At 36.0% G+C, this 15,557-nt stretch overlaps 2 protein-coding genes across 12 annotated transcripts in view; both read left to right on the top strand.

Moving 5' to 3' along the window:
• The window catches only part of prom1a (prominin 1a), a 54,656-nt gene extending 44,226 nt beyond the window's left edge, over positions 1-10,430 (top strand). For 2 of the 11 annotated variants that reach the window (XM_039648854.2, XM_039648848.2), the window contains 15 exons: positions 663-766; positions 1,269-1,353; positions 2,557-2,703; positions 2,838-2,909; positions 3,054-3,146; positions 3,347-3,364; positions 4,210-4,263; positions 4,355-4,435; positions 4,522-4,590; positions 4,707-4,796; positions 6,408-6,523; positions 7,115-7,138; positions 8,422-8,528; positions 9,049-9,083; positions 10,146-10,428. In XM_039648854.2, coding sequence (XP_039504788.2) covers positions 663-766; positions 1,269-1,353; positions 2,557-2,703; positions 2,838-2,909; positions 3,054-3,146; positions 3,347-3,364; positions 4,210-4,263; positions 4,355-4,435; positions 4,522-4,590; positions 4,707-4,796; positions 6,408-6,523; positions 7,115-7,138; positions 8,422-8,491 — 1,023 coding nt within the window. In that variant the 3' untranslated portion in view covers positions 8,492-8,528; positions 9,049-9,083; positions 10,146-10,428. Of the gene's footprint in view, positions 1-662; positions 767-1,268; positions 1,354-2,556; positions 2,704-2,837; positions 2,910-3,053; positions 3,147-3,346; positions 3,365-4,209; positions 4,264-4,354; positions 4,436-4,521; positions 4,591-4,706; positions 4,797-6,407; positions 6,528-6,817; positions 6,955-7,114; positions 7,234-8,421; positions 8,529-9,048; positions 9,084-10,145 lie in introns of those variants that run through there. The other 9 variants (XM_039648859.2, XM_039648852.2, XM_089134973.1 and 6 more) reach the window with 8 other exon arrangements.
• A 2,868-nt stretch (positions 10,431-13,298) lies between these two features.
• Positions 13,299-15,310, top strand: fgfbp2a (fibroblast growth factor binding protein 2a). Its single transcript, XM_039648659.2, has one exon. The coding sequence runs from the start codon at positions 13,999-14,001 to the stop codon at positions 14,683-14,685; it is 687 nt and encodes a 228-aa protein (XP_039504593.2). The 5' UTR covers positions 13,299-13,998; the 3' UTR covers positions 14,686-15,310.
• The last annotated feature ends 247 nt before the right edge of the window (positions 15,311-15,557 follow it).

Raw genomic sequence — 15,557 nt, 5'->3', positions numbered from 1 at the left:
TCTGCATTTTTCTAGGTCACTCATCGAATAAATGACTGACTGTCAGATGTTTTTTACATTCTGAAATTCATGTTCATCTTTTCAGTTCATCATTCCCCTAAAATAAAAAAATAGTAAATATTATATTATATAGTATTATTACATTATAACACTTTGCAATATGGAAGCATTAGCATTACTCAATACTTGGTTAATATTTTTTTTTACATTATTAGTTTATTTTAGTTTAAATTGTTCATGTTAGTTCACAGTGCATTAACTAATGCTGGCAAATATAACTTTGGATTTTAATAATTTGTTAGTAAATGCTAAAATTAACAATAACTAAGATTAATAACTGCAGTAGAAGTATTGTTTAATTGTTTGTTCATGTTAACTAATGTAGTTGACTAATGTTAATGAATGAAACCTTATTGTAAAGGTTACCAATCATTTTATTTTATATTATATTATTTATGTTCCGATTAATCTTTTCTGTTATTTTTTTCATGTTGATAATATAATTTGTGATTAATTTAGTTTAAATTTGTTTTAAATGAGTAAAATACAAAACTAAAAGGACATAAATACAAGAAAAAAAAATCTGTAAAATACAAAACTATAAGGACATATAAATACAAGAAAAAAATCTGTCTCATTTAGTGTGGTCATGTTGTTTGTAGGTGTTGGATACACCCAACCTTGTCAACTCTGGTTGGAGAAACTTCATACCAGGATACCTGTACAATGACCCTGAGATTGACCTTACTGCATATTCTCTTTACAGGTAATATTTTCATCAAACTGAAGAGTAATCATACTCTAATAACAACATTTTTAAAGTGCTGTTAAAGGGATTGTTCACTTTGAAATTATATGACTAACAGACAAGAACGGTTTGACCTAAAAATAACAAAATTGAAAATACTGTGGAAACAAAGACACTACATCTTGGATGCCCTTGAGGTAAGCTAAAACATATCAAAAATTAATTTCAAAGTGAACTATCCCTTTAAGTGCTGTAAAGATTTTTATTTCAAAATATTCAAATTTTAAACTCAATATAACAGACCAAATCTATATAACAGTCTTGATGAAATGTATGAATTTTAGTGCACTAAAAACTAAATATTAAATCAAACTGCATATGCAAACAAATGATGCTTGACATTTTTTCAGAACCAACTTTTCTGAGCCATCTTACAATATTAGAAATGTCTTTGTTGGTAGTCCAGCAGATGGCAGCAGAGTATGGTTTGAATGCTTTCCCTTTTTCTCTCCTTTCTTAGTAACTGTAAGGACAACAGAGGGATTTACTCGGCTCTTCATTTGGATAAGATCTTCAACATCTCAGCCTTCTTTAACACCAGTATGGTGAGTGGATCAAAGGCTGATCTCACGAGAACACGCAAATCATAACTAAATGTGCTGTAGCTTTCAAAGTGCAAGAGGGTATATTGAAATGTTTAATGAGTGATATGCAAACTTCCTAATCCATTTTTGAGTGCTTGGTGTGAACTGATAACTATCTAACAAATTTGGTTATTGGGGCTAATTTAAGTTGGCTATGAGTTATTGCATTAAAATACACAGATTTACATGAAAGCAGAAATTAGTTTGTCATTTTTGAGTCAATCTTATTTTTTATCTGAAGCAGATGATACTTGTTTTTCTTCTCCTGCAGATTTTTGCCAACTTTAGATATATTCCTTGTGAAATACAGTTTTATAAGAGCTCTGATGTGGTGTGGTTAGGCAGTTTTTCCAGACCAGTGTTAGTTGTTTTTCTCTCTGTTCTCTGCAATTGGCAGAATATCGCAAAACATTTCATTTGAAACTTTTATATACAGCGTCTATAAATCCCTTCATTTCAGAATGATTTTTGTTTTCAGTTAAAATCCTGAAAGCCAACATTCTTTATCCAGTGTCACATGGGATTCAGAAATCTGAGACCACATCGAATGGAACATTTTAGGATTTTGTAAAATAAAGAAAATGTTGTGAACTGCATTATATAGACAGACAGATGTTTTGCATCTATTGAAGCACAATATGTACTTTGGATCATCTCAAATCAATAATGTATTATATTAATAATAATAATAATGTATTAGGTAATAATAACGTATTATATATTTATTTTATATATATAATCTGAGCCACTAGTAAAAATAAAAAAACAATATTATTATTATAGTAACACTTCACAACAAGGTGCCATTAGTTAACATTGGCTAATGCATTAACTAACGCATTCAGTTAACAAAAATACAATTGTTCAATGTTATTTCATGTTAACTCTGATCCATTACATAATATTAACTGATACAACTTTTGATTTTTATAATGTATTTGTAAATGCTGAAATTAACATCAACTTCAATATTAATAAATGCTTAAGAAGAATTATTCATTGTTAGTTCACTTGTAGAAACTAATGCAGTTAATAACTAATGTTAACAAATAGAATTTGATCGCAAAGTGTTACTATTTTTATTTACTAGTGGTCTTGAATATTTCCTTATGACAACCCATACCAATTTCCGAATCAGATACAGAGCCTCTTTTCTTTCTGCAGTACTCCAAGGATGTGTCAAAGAAGTTTGAAGGGATAAAGGTGGACCTGCGTGGCATCATTCTTCTGGAGTCAGAAGGCAAACAGAATCTAATCAGCTTTACTGAAACTGGCATTAATGATATTGACTTTGCTGCTTATTTGGAGGAGGTACATAACATACATAAAAGCACATACACATTTTGATTGAAACGTTTTCTCCGCGGGCTTCGGTGCATGTACAGTCCAAGATTAGAGAGAAACTGCGTCCTGTAGCTTCTCATGTGTTTCCGTTTATCTTCCAGGTTAATAAAGGAGTGACTCGCGTTAATCTAGTTGATTTTGCCAGTCAACTTGATGCTCAAGCTGATCAGTTGGTAAGACATTTATTTTTGGTTCAATTAAAAAAATCCCAATAATTTTAGCTATTACATGAAATTCACTCTCATGGTTACTAGTTTGTACCAATGTGAATAACTTATATATTCTGTTCTAATAATAACTGTTTCTTTCTTTTGCAGTCTAAAGGGACCTTGCAGACTTCATTAAAGGGACACGCTAACACTATAAGGCAGATCCACATCCAGCAAGTCATCCCGCTGGAGCAGTCCATGGTAATCTATTCATTTCTCATAGATTCTCTTTTGATTCTTTGCCTCCTTTTTCATGAAGGGTTCTGCTAAAAACAGTTATATTCGGTTGGATTGGTTGCAAATGGAAAGCATTTTAATAATGTTTATATTGCTGTTCACACCTGTTTTCAATGATCTTTTTTTAATTTTCCACACATTCAACTTGATTTATGGCTTCGAAGAAATATGTGAAAGCAAGGGTAAGCCTACCAGTAATGGCTACATAACCTACAAGTTGTTTGCTCGTTTTGGTTTCTACTTAGTTTTTTCTGTTGCCATCATGAAAAAACAAGCATCATTTTAGAATAACGTCATCCTGTCTTTGTCCTATTGATCCTTTTCTTATTATTTTAAGGGTTTTTTTTTTCAAAATATATACAGATTTATAAACTGGTCAAAAGAGTGAAGTGTGGAAATTCTGTCCCTCTAGTGGCATCAAACAGAATTGAAGAAAATAGTGATGTTTTCTAATCCTTCCTGATGTTTGCAGACCATTGGTTAAAGCTTTGCTGATTTGCTTAAAAAAAAGAAAAAAAAAAGAACAGTGTCACTGTTTTTACACATTCGGAGAAATCAACGTAGAAATTCATGGAATGAGAAAAAGCTTTTAACGTTGAAATATTCACTCTTCACCTTTAAAAAACAATGTAGCTATGCAATTTAAGCACCATTTCATATTTGGCCAATGCTGATATGATGAGAGTTGATTAACTAGGGTTGCCACTAACTTTTCAAAATGCATTTTCAGGACTAGGACTTTTATTTTCTCATCCATACTAGATGTGAAATATGAATCTCCCCCTTTATCACAAATCTATAATTTAGTCCAACTATTTTGTGTCACTTCTCTCATGACATGATGTGCATGAAATGCATGTAATGCAACTGTCAGATTGCATGACTCTCTGTCACCCTTCTGGTTCCCTTGAGCTGTCAGTTTGTTTCCAAGATGGTCATTTACAGTACTTTTTGCACCATTATAGATGAGATAATTTGAACATGATGATTCATACTTTTTATACCTCCATTATCTTCCTTATTAAAGAGCACGCTGAATCAGAGCATCAGACTTCTGGAGAGGACGTCCTCGGACCTGCCTGTAAGTTGCTCATTTTAAAAGTTCAAAAGTATCATCACGGACGCATTTCAAAACATGCTTTCTGATTAGCAGTAAATGTGTTGCTTTTTAGCTCAGAGTTAGGGATGTACTAGAAGCCGTCGATACCGCCCAGTTCCTTATCTCCCACAATGCAACATTTTTGATCAACCAGGTAATTCAAGCGTAACAAATAAAACCATGTAAGAATGATTGGTGCATTGGTTGTATTGTACTGATGGTTAATATATGCTTAAACAGGAAACCGAGAAATACAAGCAGACTATCATTGGCTATTTCAAGCAGTATATGGACTGGATCAGAACGTCTGTGAGTATTTTTAACTATGCACCTGTAGTAGTATCAATGTTTGATTGCTGGCGATCGATCAGTTATAGTGCATTATTGTTGGGTTGAAACCCGTTTGTTTTGCTGCCTCATTGTAGCTGGCCTTGGAGGTCGCTACCTGTAAACCGCTCAGCAACATTGTGGACACTGCCGAGATCCTGGGCTGCAGTTTCCTGCTGGATTCAATGGTGAGAGAATCGTTGCTACTATAATGCAAATCATTGAAATAAATAGTTAAAATCATTTTCTTCATACCAAGCCCCAATTTTCTGACATCCATGAATACAGAAGTGTTTTCCATACATTTAAAGTGGATGGTGATTTATACAGCCAAAAACTACTTTCAATATAGGTGTGTCCCAAATTGCATACTGTTCCACTATTCTATGCCGTTTTGCAGTATAAATAGTGCAAATACTGCAAAAAATTCTAAAAAGAAAAGGTGCACTTTAAGTACCCGGATGATGCCCTTATTTAACCAAAAAAAACTAAGTGTGGGATGAGAAAACGCCTCCGGTTACAAATATAACCATGGTTCCCTGAGAAGGCATCGCGTCCTAGCACACAGTGAGAGTTCCCAATTATCAATAATATGATATTAAAGGGATAGTTCCCTTTGAAATACATTTTTGATATGTTTTAGCTTACCTCAAGGGCATCCAAGTATTTTCAATTTTGATATTTTTAGGTCAAACCATTCTTGTCTGTCAGTCATATAATGGAGGTCTATGGTCACCACCTCAAAGAGCATGCACAGAGTTGATTTGTTGAATTCCAAATTAAACATAATTAAATGACTCATAAATGTAAGTACACATTGATGGCCTAAGACACAAAACGAGCGGTTTGTGTGAGAAAACGAACAGTATTTATTTTGTTTTTACCTCTTGTAATCACAGCCACGTCCAAGTGAACTGAGGGCGTGGACCCTTTGGTCTGCGCAAGCGACAGAAAGCCCCGGAAGTGATCTCTCACGCGTGTACATCACTCATTGTTTACAGAAGTGCTATCCTTCACTGTGAAGATCTAAACATATTTAGATATACAGGAAATTTCAATGGAAGACAATTTCAATATATCAACAGACAACGTTTTTCTTTTTCCCGCAACCACGCAAGAGATCACTTCCGGCGCTTTCCGCCGCTTGCGCAGACCGAAGCGCCTGTGCCTTCAGATCACTTGGACATGGCTGTGGTTACAAGAGGTAAAAACGATATAAATACTGTTCGTTTTCTCACACAAACTGAGTCATTAAATCATGTTTAATTTGGACTTCTCTTTAAGGTTTAATCAGGTTTAATTTGGACAGACAATAACGGTTTGACCTAAAAAATATCAAAATTGAAAATACTGTGGAAACAAAGACACCTACATCTTGGATGTCCATCTTATTCAAAGTGAATAAAGGTTTTGTCCGATTTTGCTCACTTCTGGATACAAATTTCAAAAACAAATTCCGTTTGTACTTTTATACTTATGGGCCAGTGGGTTGTTTTATCTGGTTTTTCTTTTATTTTTACTCATGTTGGTAGTCATTGCATCCTTTTTTTCTACTTCTTTGTATAAAGTTCAACTTTTATCGACATCTTGCATGGCTGGACCAGATCACCCACTTTGATGGAATGTGAATAACCCTTTATGTAGAAAGCTTCCCATGCTGGAATACTACTTTCTGTGTTTTGGAAAAAATACTTTTCATAAGCAATCATGCTGAGTATGTTGATCAAACATGTCATTTATGGTTAAGTGGAGTGCAGTTTTTGGGTTGCTTTAAGTAATCTTGTGCTTATTTGTTGCAGAACACGTTCTGGTTTGGACTGGGCTGCTCCTCTTTGTTTCTGCTCCCTAGCATTATCCTGTCCATCAAGCTCGCCAAGTTCTACCGCAGAATGGACACAGAGGATGTCTATGACGAGTAAGTATCCCAAATATGGCAAGTTTGTGGTTGCTGTTCATCACCCCACTGATTACAGTTCTTTAAACAAAGTTTTATCGTTTGTATATTGTTTTTCTCTGCTAACGGAAACACAAAGCGCAGTTGTTCAGTCAGATGAGAGGGCCGGCACTAAATGTTGTATAATTAATAATATGCATTAATATATGAAAGTGCAAATGCCTCATTCTTTTCTTTTCGTTGCCTCAGAGTAGTTAGTAATTTTTCTCTCTCTCTCTCTGTTCTTTTTCTGTTTCTTTTCTCTGTTCTTTCTAGTTCCTCTGTCTCGGGGACTTGGCATTTCACGTTATGATAACCATTCTTGCTATTTCCATCTTAATTCATTCTTCGTCTTTCTGTCCAGCACTTTGCACTTTATGAGAACTACCTGTATATATGGTTCAAAATGTGTTTGTTTTAACATTTTTTCGAGCATTCATACGTTTACAGTCAAAGATCATTGCGATTGACAAGTCACCAAGTGTCTTGACCAAAGACGTCCATTTTGACATCCATGTGTACGCCACTACAGTGCATCTCTATAACATTTTTGCTTGTCTTGTATCTTTTTAGCATTGAGACAATTCCCATGAAAACGTAAGCTGTTTTTCCCCCTTATATTTTCTCTCGACTTTCCCGCTAAAACGACTTCCCTTTCCTGTTTTGTACATAAACCTTTCTGCTTAATGGTGCTGGTTTAAGCTCTAAGCCTTGGAATGCTTCTTCGGGGAAGGGCGCTGTTTGTGTTGGTGTGTTATCTTTGAGAAGCTCCCTTGTTTAACATGAAGGGCTGTTAAAACAGAAACCTTAAGAGCACACTTGAAACGAATTGCTGTACATTTTACAAGATACGATTGCAATTTATGTCGAATCATATTCTACTGCACAACCTTGCGTGTACATTTTTCAAGACTTGTTTATAGTCAGTCGCATGCCTTTTCTCTCATGTCACATCATGGTTTTTTTTTATCTATGTAATGTTTTATTTCAGTACGGAAATTGGTAAAAATGGTTATTATAATGAACATTTTAGAAGGTATCCAAAACCCTGTAATGGCAAGGTAATCAGAACCATATCCACGCTTAATAAAATTGCATGCATTGGAGGTACAAATTGATTGAGATTATATTAGTGAGATGTCAGAGGTCTGATGCATGCGTGATTTAAAGGTGCCCTTGGAATTGGATATTTCATTTTTCTAATTTTTACGGTTGTGTTTGCATGCTGGCTAACTCAATAGCAGTCATTTAGAATTTGTGTTTTGCATTTAATATTTGAATGTATAATAATGCATGCATGATATTGCTGAATTTATTGATTGGCTAAATTTGAATCTCTCACTAGGCTGCTATGGCTGTGCATGGTCTTTTTCTCGAACTCATCACTAATGGCATGTGTTTCAGCAACAAAACATGTAAGAAAGGTCAGGACGGTGGGCTAGAATGACACAGAGCATAAACGCATTCATACATACCATTCAAACTTTTGAGGTCTGGGAGATTTTTTAAAAATTTTTGAAAGATGTCTCTTGTGCTCAACAAGGCTGCATGTGTTTGATTAAAACAAGAACTAAAATTAAATAATAAATCAATTTAAAATAACTATTTTCTCTTAAAATATATTTTAAAATGTTACTTCAGTGTCACATAATCTTTCAGAAATCATTCTAATATGCTGATTTGCTGTTCAAGAAACATTGTTTGCGTGACATTCCAATCAAAAATCACTTAAAGCACCTTTAACTATTAGTACTACTGCTATACGTGTCATTTTGAAAGCCTCGTCCTGCTCTTGGGTTAAAATGGATGGAGAGATGATGGGGCTGTGTGCGGATGTTAATACACTCTGACCCTGACGGTTTTTCCTTTTGTGCCTCAAGCATCCCTACCTATGACACTATGACTCGATTCCCACGGGCCTCTGCGCCCCCGCGCCATGCCGACTGGTGACTCTGAGGAGGACGCTCTGTTTTTTAACAACAGAAAGGTACTGGGAGCTGCTGATAAGAGCAAGTGGACTTGCTCTTCCTCTCTAACAAGCATGTGCATCTTCCTCCCGTTCAACTAATTACATTTTAGTATGCATTTGTTTTCTAACCTTTCACTCTTGATTATGTATCATCTTGTGTGGTCTGTCATTACACCAACAGCATGTTTCGTTTTTGCATTCTCTTTCCATCTTCAGAACCATTCGGCTTGGATAACTGCGGACAGTTCTGCCAAGCTTTGTGTGAATTGTGTTTCTTAGGGTCCATCACTAACCACTTGCCCGTATCATTGTGATCCGCCAATGTTTGACTTCAAACATTCCTGGCGGCTCTGCAAACAGATAGATGCCAGCGCTCACTGTGTGTTTTGTTTCTTTACTTTGGTCTAAAATCTCATCTCCCCTCTCACGTCTCATGTCCACCAGTTCATCCGTATCACTCTTTGCCGTTTATTGTTCATTTGAAACTACGCAGCAGGTGTAATCTTGCAATATTTGTTTCTTTATTTTGTTCTCACAGTGCTATTGGAAACTGGAATTGAACCTTTGTGGACTGTAAGTTGTTTAAATTGGCCTTGTTTTACATTAAACCAGTGCTTCTCAACCTTTTTGACTCCAAGGCCACCCACTGTCCACAACAATATTTAAAGGCCCACTTGTTTTTCCAGTTTGTGATTTACTGGATAAAGTTTGTGATTTACTGGACATTTTCGACCTGATTAAATATTTTATGAAAAAAAAAATAGAAAAATGTATATTCTATAAAAACGCGCTCATAATTATACCATTTTTTTTTTTTTTTTTGGTTTTTGTTTTTTTGTTACATGACCAGGTCTGAAAATCATACTTTTACAAATAGGCTTCCTCATATATCCAAGCTAGTTGCCAAGCTAACAGGGAACGTTCTCAGAACTTTAGCTAATGTTCTGACAAGGTTATCTCAAATGTTCTTCTCAAACATTCCTCCTGTAACATTTATAGAACATTTGCTCAAATTTATCAGGTCTATGCTTCATAATAATATTCTCAAAACGTTAAAACAAAAACTTTCTTTATACATCATCCATGGAGCGTTTTATTCTGAAAAGTTTTAGTTTCGTCAAACATGTTATTACTTCTTTGTTTCAGAATGTTTAAAGAACATTCAAAAGTAACATTCCGGTAATGTCTGAAGAATGATAAAATTGAATGTTTCTTTAACATTCACATAACCAAAAAATTAAAAACCTGTATGTTTTGAACCTTCAGAGAACATTCGTTTGCATAACTTAAAGTAAACCAAACGTTCTTGGAACATGTGTTTGTTAGCTGGGAGGAAAAAAAGGAAAAGAAAAAAAAACAGTTGTTGAGGGGAATTAAAATAAGATCTTGATTTTTGGTTGGTTATTTAAATGCTTGTTTAGTCTAATTTTAAATCATCTCGAGGCCCCCTATAGTCAGTAGTGAACCGCAAGTCCGTGTTCCCCTCTGTAGAGATCCGGTGTGGTTCCGGTCCCCTGGTTGAGAACCACTGCACTAAACAGAATAAAAAAGCTTGTATAAAATCTACCAAAAATACTGCATGCATTGAACAAGACTAATGATTTTCTCTCGCTGTGAATTTCTTCTTTACCACAGACTCTCTCTGTGAACAGCAGGATCAGCTCAGACGGACGACATTAAAAAAGGAAACTCATATACTTGAAGCTGGGACCTGCTGTCCATGTGCCCATGACATCGATCAAGATGAATTTTTATTTGTTGTTGTTTTGGCTATTTTGCACCCCTATGATTCAAGTCTTATGGACTGTCCCCTTAATGAGCTGTTCTCCGATGTCACATCCTGTCAGTCAGAGAGGCTTCTATGTATACGGCTAATACATGTGTCTTTGTTTACAGTCATAAATCACATGTGATGGGCATAACAATGCTGTGTTTCTTTTTTCTTTGTATAGTGCTTTTTAACATTGTGGAGTCGAGACCACTGAGAGTCCGAAGGGATTTTTTTTGTTGAAACAGAGCAAGCCAGCCACCCATGAGCCTCAAATATTAAACATAAACAATGTGTTTAGGTGTTTGAAAAACATGCTAAGTGCTAACTAGTGCTAATAGATAGATGTTGTCAAGCCATTTCAAGGGTGAATGCATTGTTGCCTTTTTCAGATTTTTAGCTCGTGGTACATGTAAGCCATGCCACAAGTCGCAAGGTCTTTGATTAGTTTTACCTAGACTATTGAGACTGAGAACGCAAACCCACATTTGATTCTGATCTCTGGTTAGCCGTTTAAGATGTCTTTATGTGTTTATGCTCTCTTTTGTACTTGGAAATTTAAGATATGATCCATTTGGATTTAGTAACATCACAAAAAGAACTTGGTAGCTTTATGTACTTATTAATGATATTTCGGTTGCTAATTTTGCTGACTGTACTAACAGTTGTTCTCCAACACATTGTTGGATTACTGTAAATTGCTTTTTGACACCAAATCTTGTTTCATTGTAGGTCTCAGGTCTTAGGGCTTTTTGTTTACTTGATATAACCATATTTGTGGACATATGCTGATTATGTGAACTTATTGTCAAGTCAGCTTTAAAGCGAGTGAATGTACCTCAGAGACATTTGCTGGTACGAGAGCAAGGGAAGACAACAGAGCCCCTTCACGACGACTTTTACAGAGCCTATAACGCTGTCATAGTCATTGACAATTACTCCACCAAATATTTCAGCTGTTTAATCTTAGAGACATGTCAGGTGCTACATATTGTTGCTCAGATCCTTCACACATTGTGTATATGACAGTGTTATCAGGGCCTCAGGTAAAATGTTGTACTTGATTTATACCCAGAAAGGTCCCTTCACCTCACAGTTTCACTGTTTTGCCATACCACTCGTAGCATGCGCATACTTGGTGTTCAAGCTTGCTCAAAGATGTTAGTTGTGGTGGGCCTGGTTGTCAGTGCCGTTGGTTTTCAAGTCCTTGTGGTTAGGCTGGCTAAAACTGTAAAATATTGTGAATAAAATTTCAGATGAAAATAACATTCTCTGGTGTTGTAAATTCCGAATTCAACCACTGTACATAGCATTCAAATCGAGTTACAATATAAGATTGGTGGCAAAATAAAGTCAGAGGTTTTAAAATGAAAACAAGGGAAATACTTCTTTTTGTAAACAGACTGTTTCTCAAGAGGTGAAGTTCTAACTTACAAAGACTAGAATGTTATAAAAACACAAAAACAGTGTTTGGATCTTTACTTTAAAGGGGCAATATGTGCCCACTGGAATTGGTTTTCATGGTGCCTTTTTACTATTAACAAGGACTTGTTTTCTATAACATAAAAAGAAAAATTGTCAAATACTGCATCACTTAATTAAAATGTGTTTAAAGTGTGCCTAACACCAACACTATAGGCCTAGAATGGAATATTGTGAACTGTAACAAATGTTTCTTGCCTTACATTTAAAATATCTGGGACATTTTTTATTACTTTTGGTGAAAGAGTGTACACTCACTTGAGTGAAAATACAGATACAATTGGTCAAGTAAAAGACCCATTTTTACTTAGGTAAAAGTACTATGTTTTTAAAAGTATTTAAGTATCAAAAGTAAATGTAAATTAATTGTTTTATTTTTTATTATTGTGGCAATGCTGTATGGAATAGCCTACTTAGTACCTTACGCCTCTATGAAAGTACCTAACGCCTATATGAAATGTATTTCTAGAACACAGTTCCAGTAGTGTGATTGAATGTGTGACTGTGAGAATGTGTGACTGAGGCTATGTTTACACGGAAACGATTCTGAAGAGAAAATGCAAAAGTGGCGTTGCGTTATCACTTTTTATTCTGCGTTTAGACGAGCATTTTGTGGAAATCCGCGTGCATATGGTGACGCGCAACTGTGTGAAATGCAATGTAGTATGCACTCCAGGCGGCTAGGTGGCAATATGGAGCACTGCCACACAACAACACCAAGTCTGCGCGCCTGCGTACGACCCTCACTATCAAGCAGACTTTTGTGTTTTTACCTGGTTTTTACACTTTATACGGGAACGCGACAGTGGAGCGTTTTTAAGATTTCCACTCTGGAGGGTGGTTTCACTTTTTTGCGTTTTAAGCCCCAAAAACACTGTCACCGTGTAAACAAAAGGCGCATCAGATAAAATATTTTTACGTTTTCATCCGCGAGCGTTCTTGTGTAAACAGGGCCTCAATAATGTCCACAATGGTTTCGGACAACAATTGGCTGTACCCTCAAATATTGCCCTATTCAAAGTTTTTTTTTGTCTTTTACTATGAATATGTTAGCCTTACTGTTCTCAAGCTAGTGTGCTCCAAAACAACGACAAAATTTGCATTTAGAAGACCAAACTCAACCCAACGTCAGGTTGACGTTCTGACAACTAAAATGCAACCATCCAAAATCATCCCCAGACTGACGTTCCTACTTTCTACTAAAGGACCATGACAGATTTGTAGTGGAGTAAAAAGTATGATATTTGTCTTTCAAATGTAGAGAAGTTTCAAGAAAAAAAAAGTAAATGTACTTTGTTACAGTCCACCTCTCACCTGATTTTGCTCTATCCAAGACGTTTTCTTTATTTATTATTATAACACATGTCATCTGTGTCTGTCGGTTGTCCCCATTTGTTAGGTTAATAAATTTCACGCATTTTCTCCTAGATATGATTGATGGCTTGAAAAATAAAAATGCGATTAGTTAAATGTTTTGCTGTAATTCAGGTGTTTTCTCAACATTTTCTCCATGCTTCGTCTCTATAAGGGATCATATAATCATCATATAATATAAATGTTCATATGTTGATCTATTCGTGTGCTTGACATGATTGTGATCCTTCATGCAGAACTGTCAAAATATTTTTTTTTAGCATTAAGGTTAATACTATATTTTTTTTTTCATGGAAGCCCTGTAAAGTAAAAAATAAGAAATAATTGTCTTTACGCCAAGAATTGTGACTTAATATCTCACAATGTGACCTTTATTGTTAACTTTTTCACGCAATTACCTTTTTTTTACACTGAGGTGGAAAAGGCTTCAATAGTTTAGTGACCGAAGCAGACCACATTTTATCACATAAACCAACTTGACTGGCATACGGTCTTGCAATGAAGTCCACTAAACGGTTATTTTGTAAGTACTTGCATAACCCAAGAATAGGTTTTCTTGATTGAGAGCATGGACAGATTGTTTCCCAACATCATAAACAAAAACACAATCACTAAACGAATATAGCTGTGGTGTATTGAGAATTATGCAACAAATGCGGAGAAAGTTCCAGAATTGGGTGTGTAAATGGCTGCTCTCTTTGTCACTTACTTTATTGAGCATTTTTCTCAATTGGTTACATATGTGTGCCTGCTTTTCATTGACATTCGCCAGATAGCCATGCCAACAATACACACCCCAGGCAAGAAGCCAACATGTGGGGCAAACAAAGCCTTTAAATAGTGGAGTCAGAAGTCTCTCCACCAATGCCAGCGACTCACAACATGTGGACAATCACAAGCACGCTCCTGCTGACATGCTGCCTCCAGGCGGCTCTCGCTCAAACACAGGGTCGCGACGATGATGAACCAAGAGGCAGGAGGAACATTTGGGAGGATGCAATTAAGTTTCTTACCAAAGGCACCAAAGATGAATGCTACTTGACCGTGACTGGACATGGGGATCTGACAAAGCTCCGCATCTCTTGCCAGGGCCTGGAGCACTCATACTGGTGCGAGTACCAGGGCAAGCCTCAGGTCTGCCGATCGTACAACAAAAATCCACAGCATTACTTCAGGCAGATCATGTGGAACCTCCGCAAGCTGCCGAATGCTTGCCAGGGCCAAAGTGTATTAAAGCCTCAGATGTGCAAGAGAGCATCCGACGAGGCCCAGATGGTCTTCACAACTGCATCCTCAGCAGACACCCACCCAAAGGACAGGCCCTACAGACCAGCCCCTGTCAGAACCGAGCAGACGAGACCTCAACAAAGACGACGAGAGCCCAATGCTTCCAAATCCAACACTCAGAGGAAAGTTATTACACCTAAACCAACTGTGCCACAACCAACTACACAGGTACCCATGAGTGAGGCCAAGAAACTTGCTCAGGATTACTGCTGGCGCTCTTTTAATGGTGTGTGTTCCTGGGTCATTGGGTGGTTCAGAAATTAAGGACAAGGTGGGACTCTTTTTTTTTAAATTACCAAACACAATATGAGTAAGTGTAAATCTGAAAACTGTATTTAAAAAAGTGTGTCCTCTCTGCAGTCACTCACATTTCTGCAGATAACAAACCCCATTCAAGATGACTCTAAAATGTCTAACGTGAAGGTTTCGGACTGACAGAGACACCATTCTCTAAAATATATTCTTATGTTTGCAAATGTTCAGACTCTAATGTACAATGTATCAGAATAGTCAGGATTACAAAACTAGCAATGAATTTGGGTGTTGAGCATAATGCTGCCAACTGTTGTTATACTGTTGTTGTTTTCCAATCCATAAACTATATGATGAGGAACTTCATCTTATCATGTGTACAGAATACTACATGTGTATTAATCCTTGCTATGTTATGTAGCTGACTGCTGACCAATTATGGGTCAGTATTTCTGAAAGTTGGAACCACAGGTCACTTCAGACTGTAATATATCAATATGAAAACTCACAATGAACATGTCTCTGTTTACTGCATTTTAATAGTGAGGTACTCAGGCTATATATGTTTTTGTAATATACAAGTTTATAGGCTGTATGTTTTGTGTATGTTCTGATTAAATTTGGGCTCTTTACCTTAGCTTTTTGTGTGGCAGTTTTTTTTTTTTTTTTTACATGAGCGTGGCAGAAGATGGCGCTTTTGTGTTTGAAATATTTCATACCTGAGAAAGATCTTTCAAATAGGCTACACAGGGCTGGGATTTATTTCCCATTCAAAATGTTTTAATACATTTAATTTACATTTACAATTAATACATTTAATTTGTACAGAACAATTTAGGCGCCACAACAAAAATATTATTTTAATGTGTGTAAATTGTGTAATA

This window comes from Pimephales promelas, chromosome 9 (genome assembly GCF_988280905.1).
Source record: "Pimephales promelas chromosome 9, fPimPro1.hap1.1, whole genome shotgun sequence".
In the NCBI taxonomy this organism is placed as follows: Eukaryota; Metazoa; Chordata; class Actinopteri; order Cypriniformes; family Leuciscidae; genus Pimephales; species Pimephales promelas.
This window is presented reverse-complemented; position numbering and strand designations above follow the sequence as displayed.

What these genes read in the sequence shown, in the direction of transcription:
- fgfbp2a (XM_039648659.2), top strand. Translation starts at nt 13,999, where the DNA reads ATGCCAGCGACTCACAACATGTGGACAATCACAAGCACGCTCCTGCTG.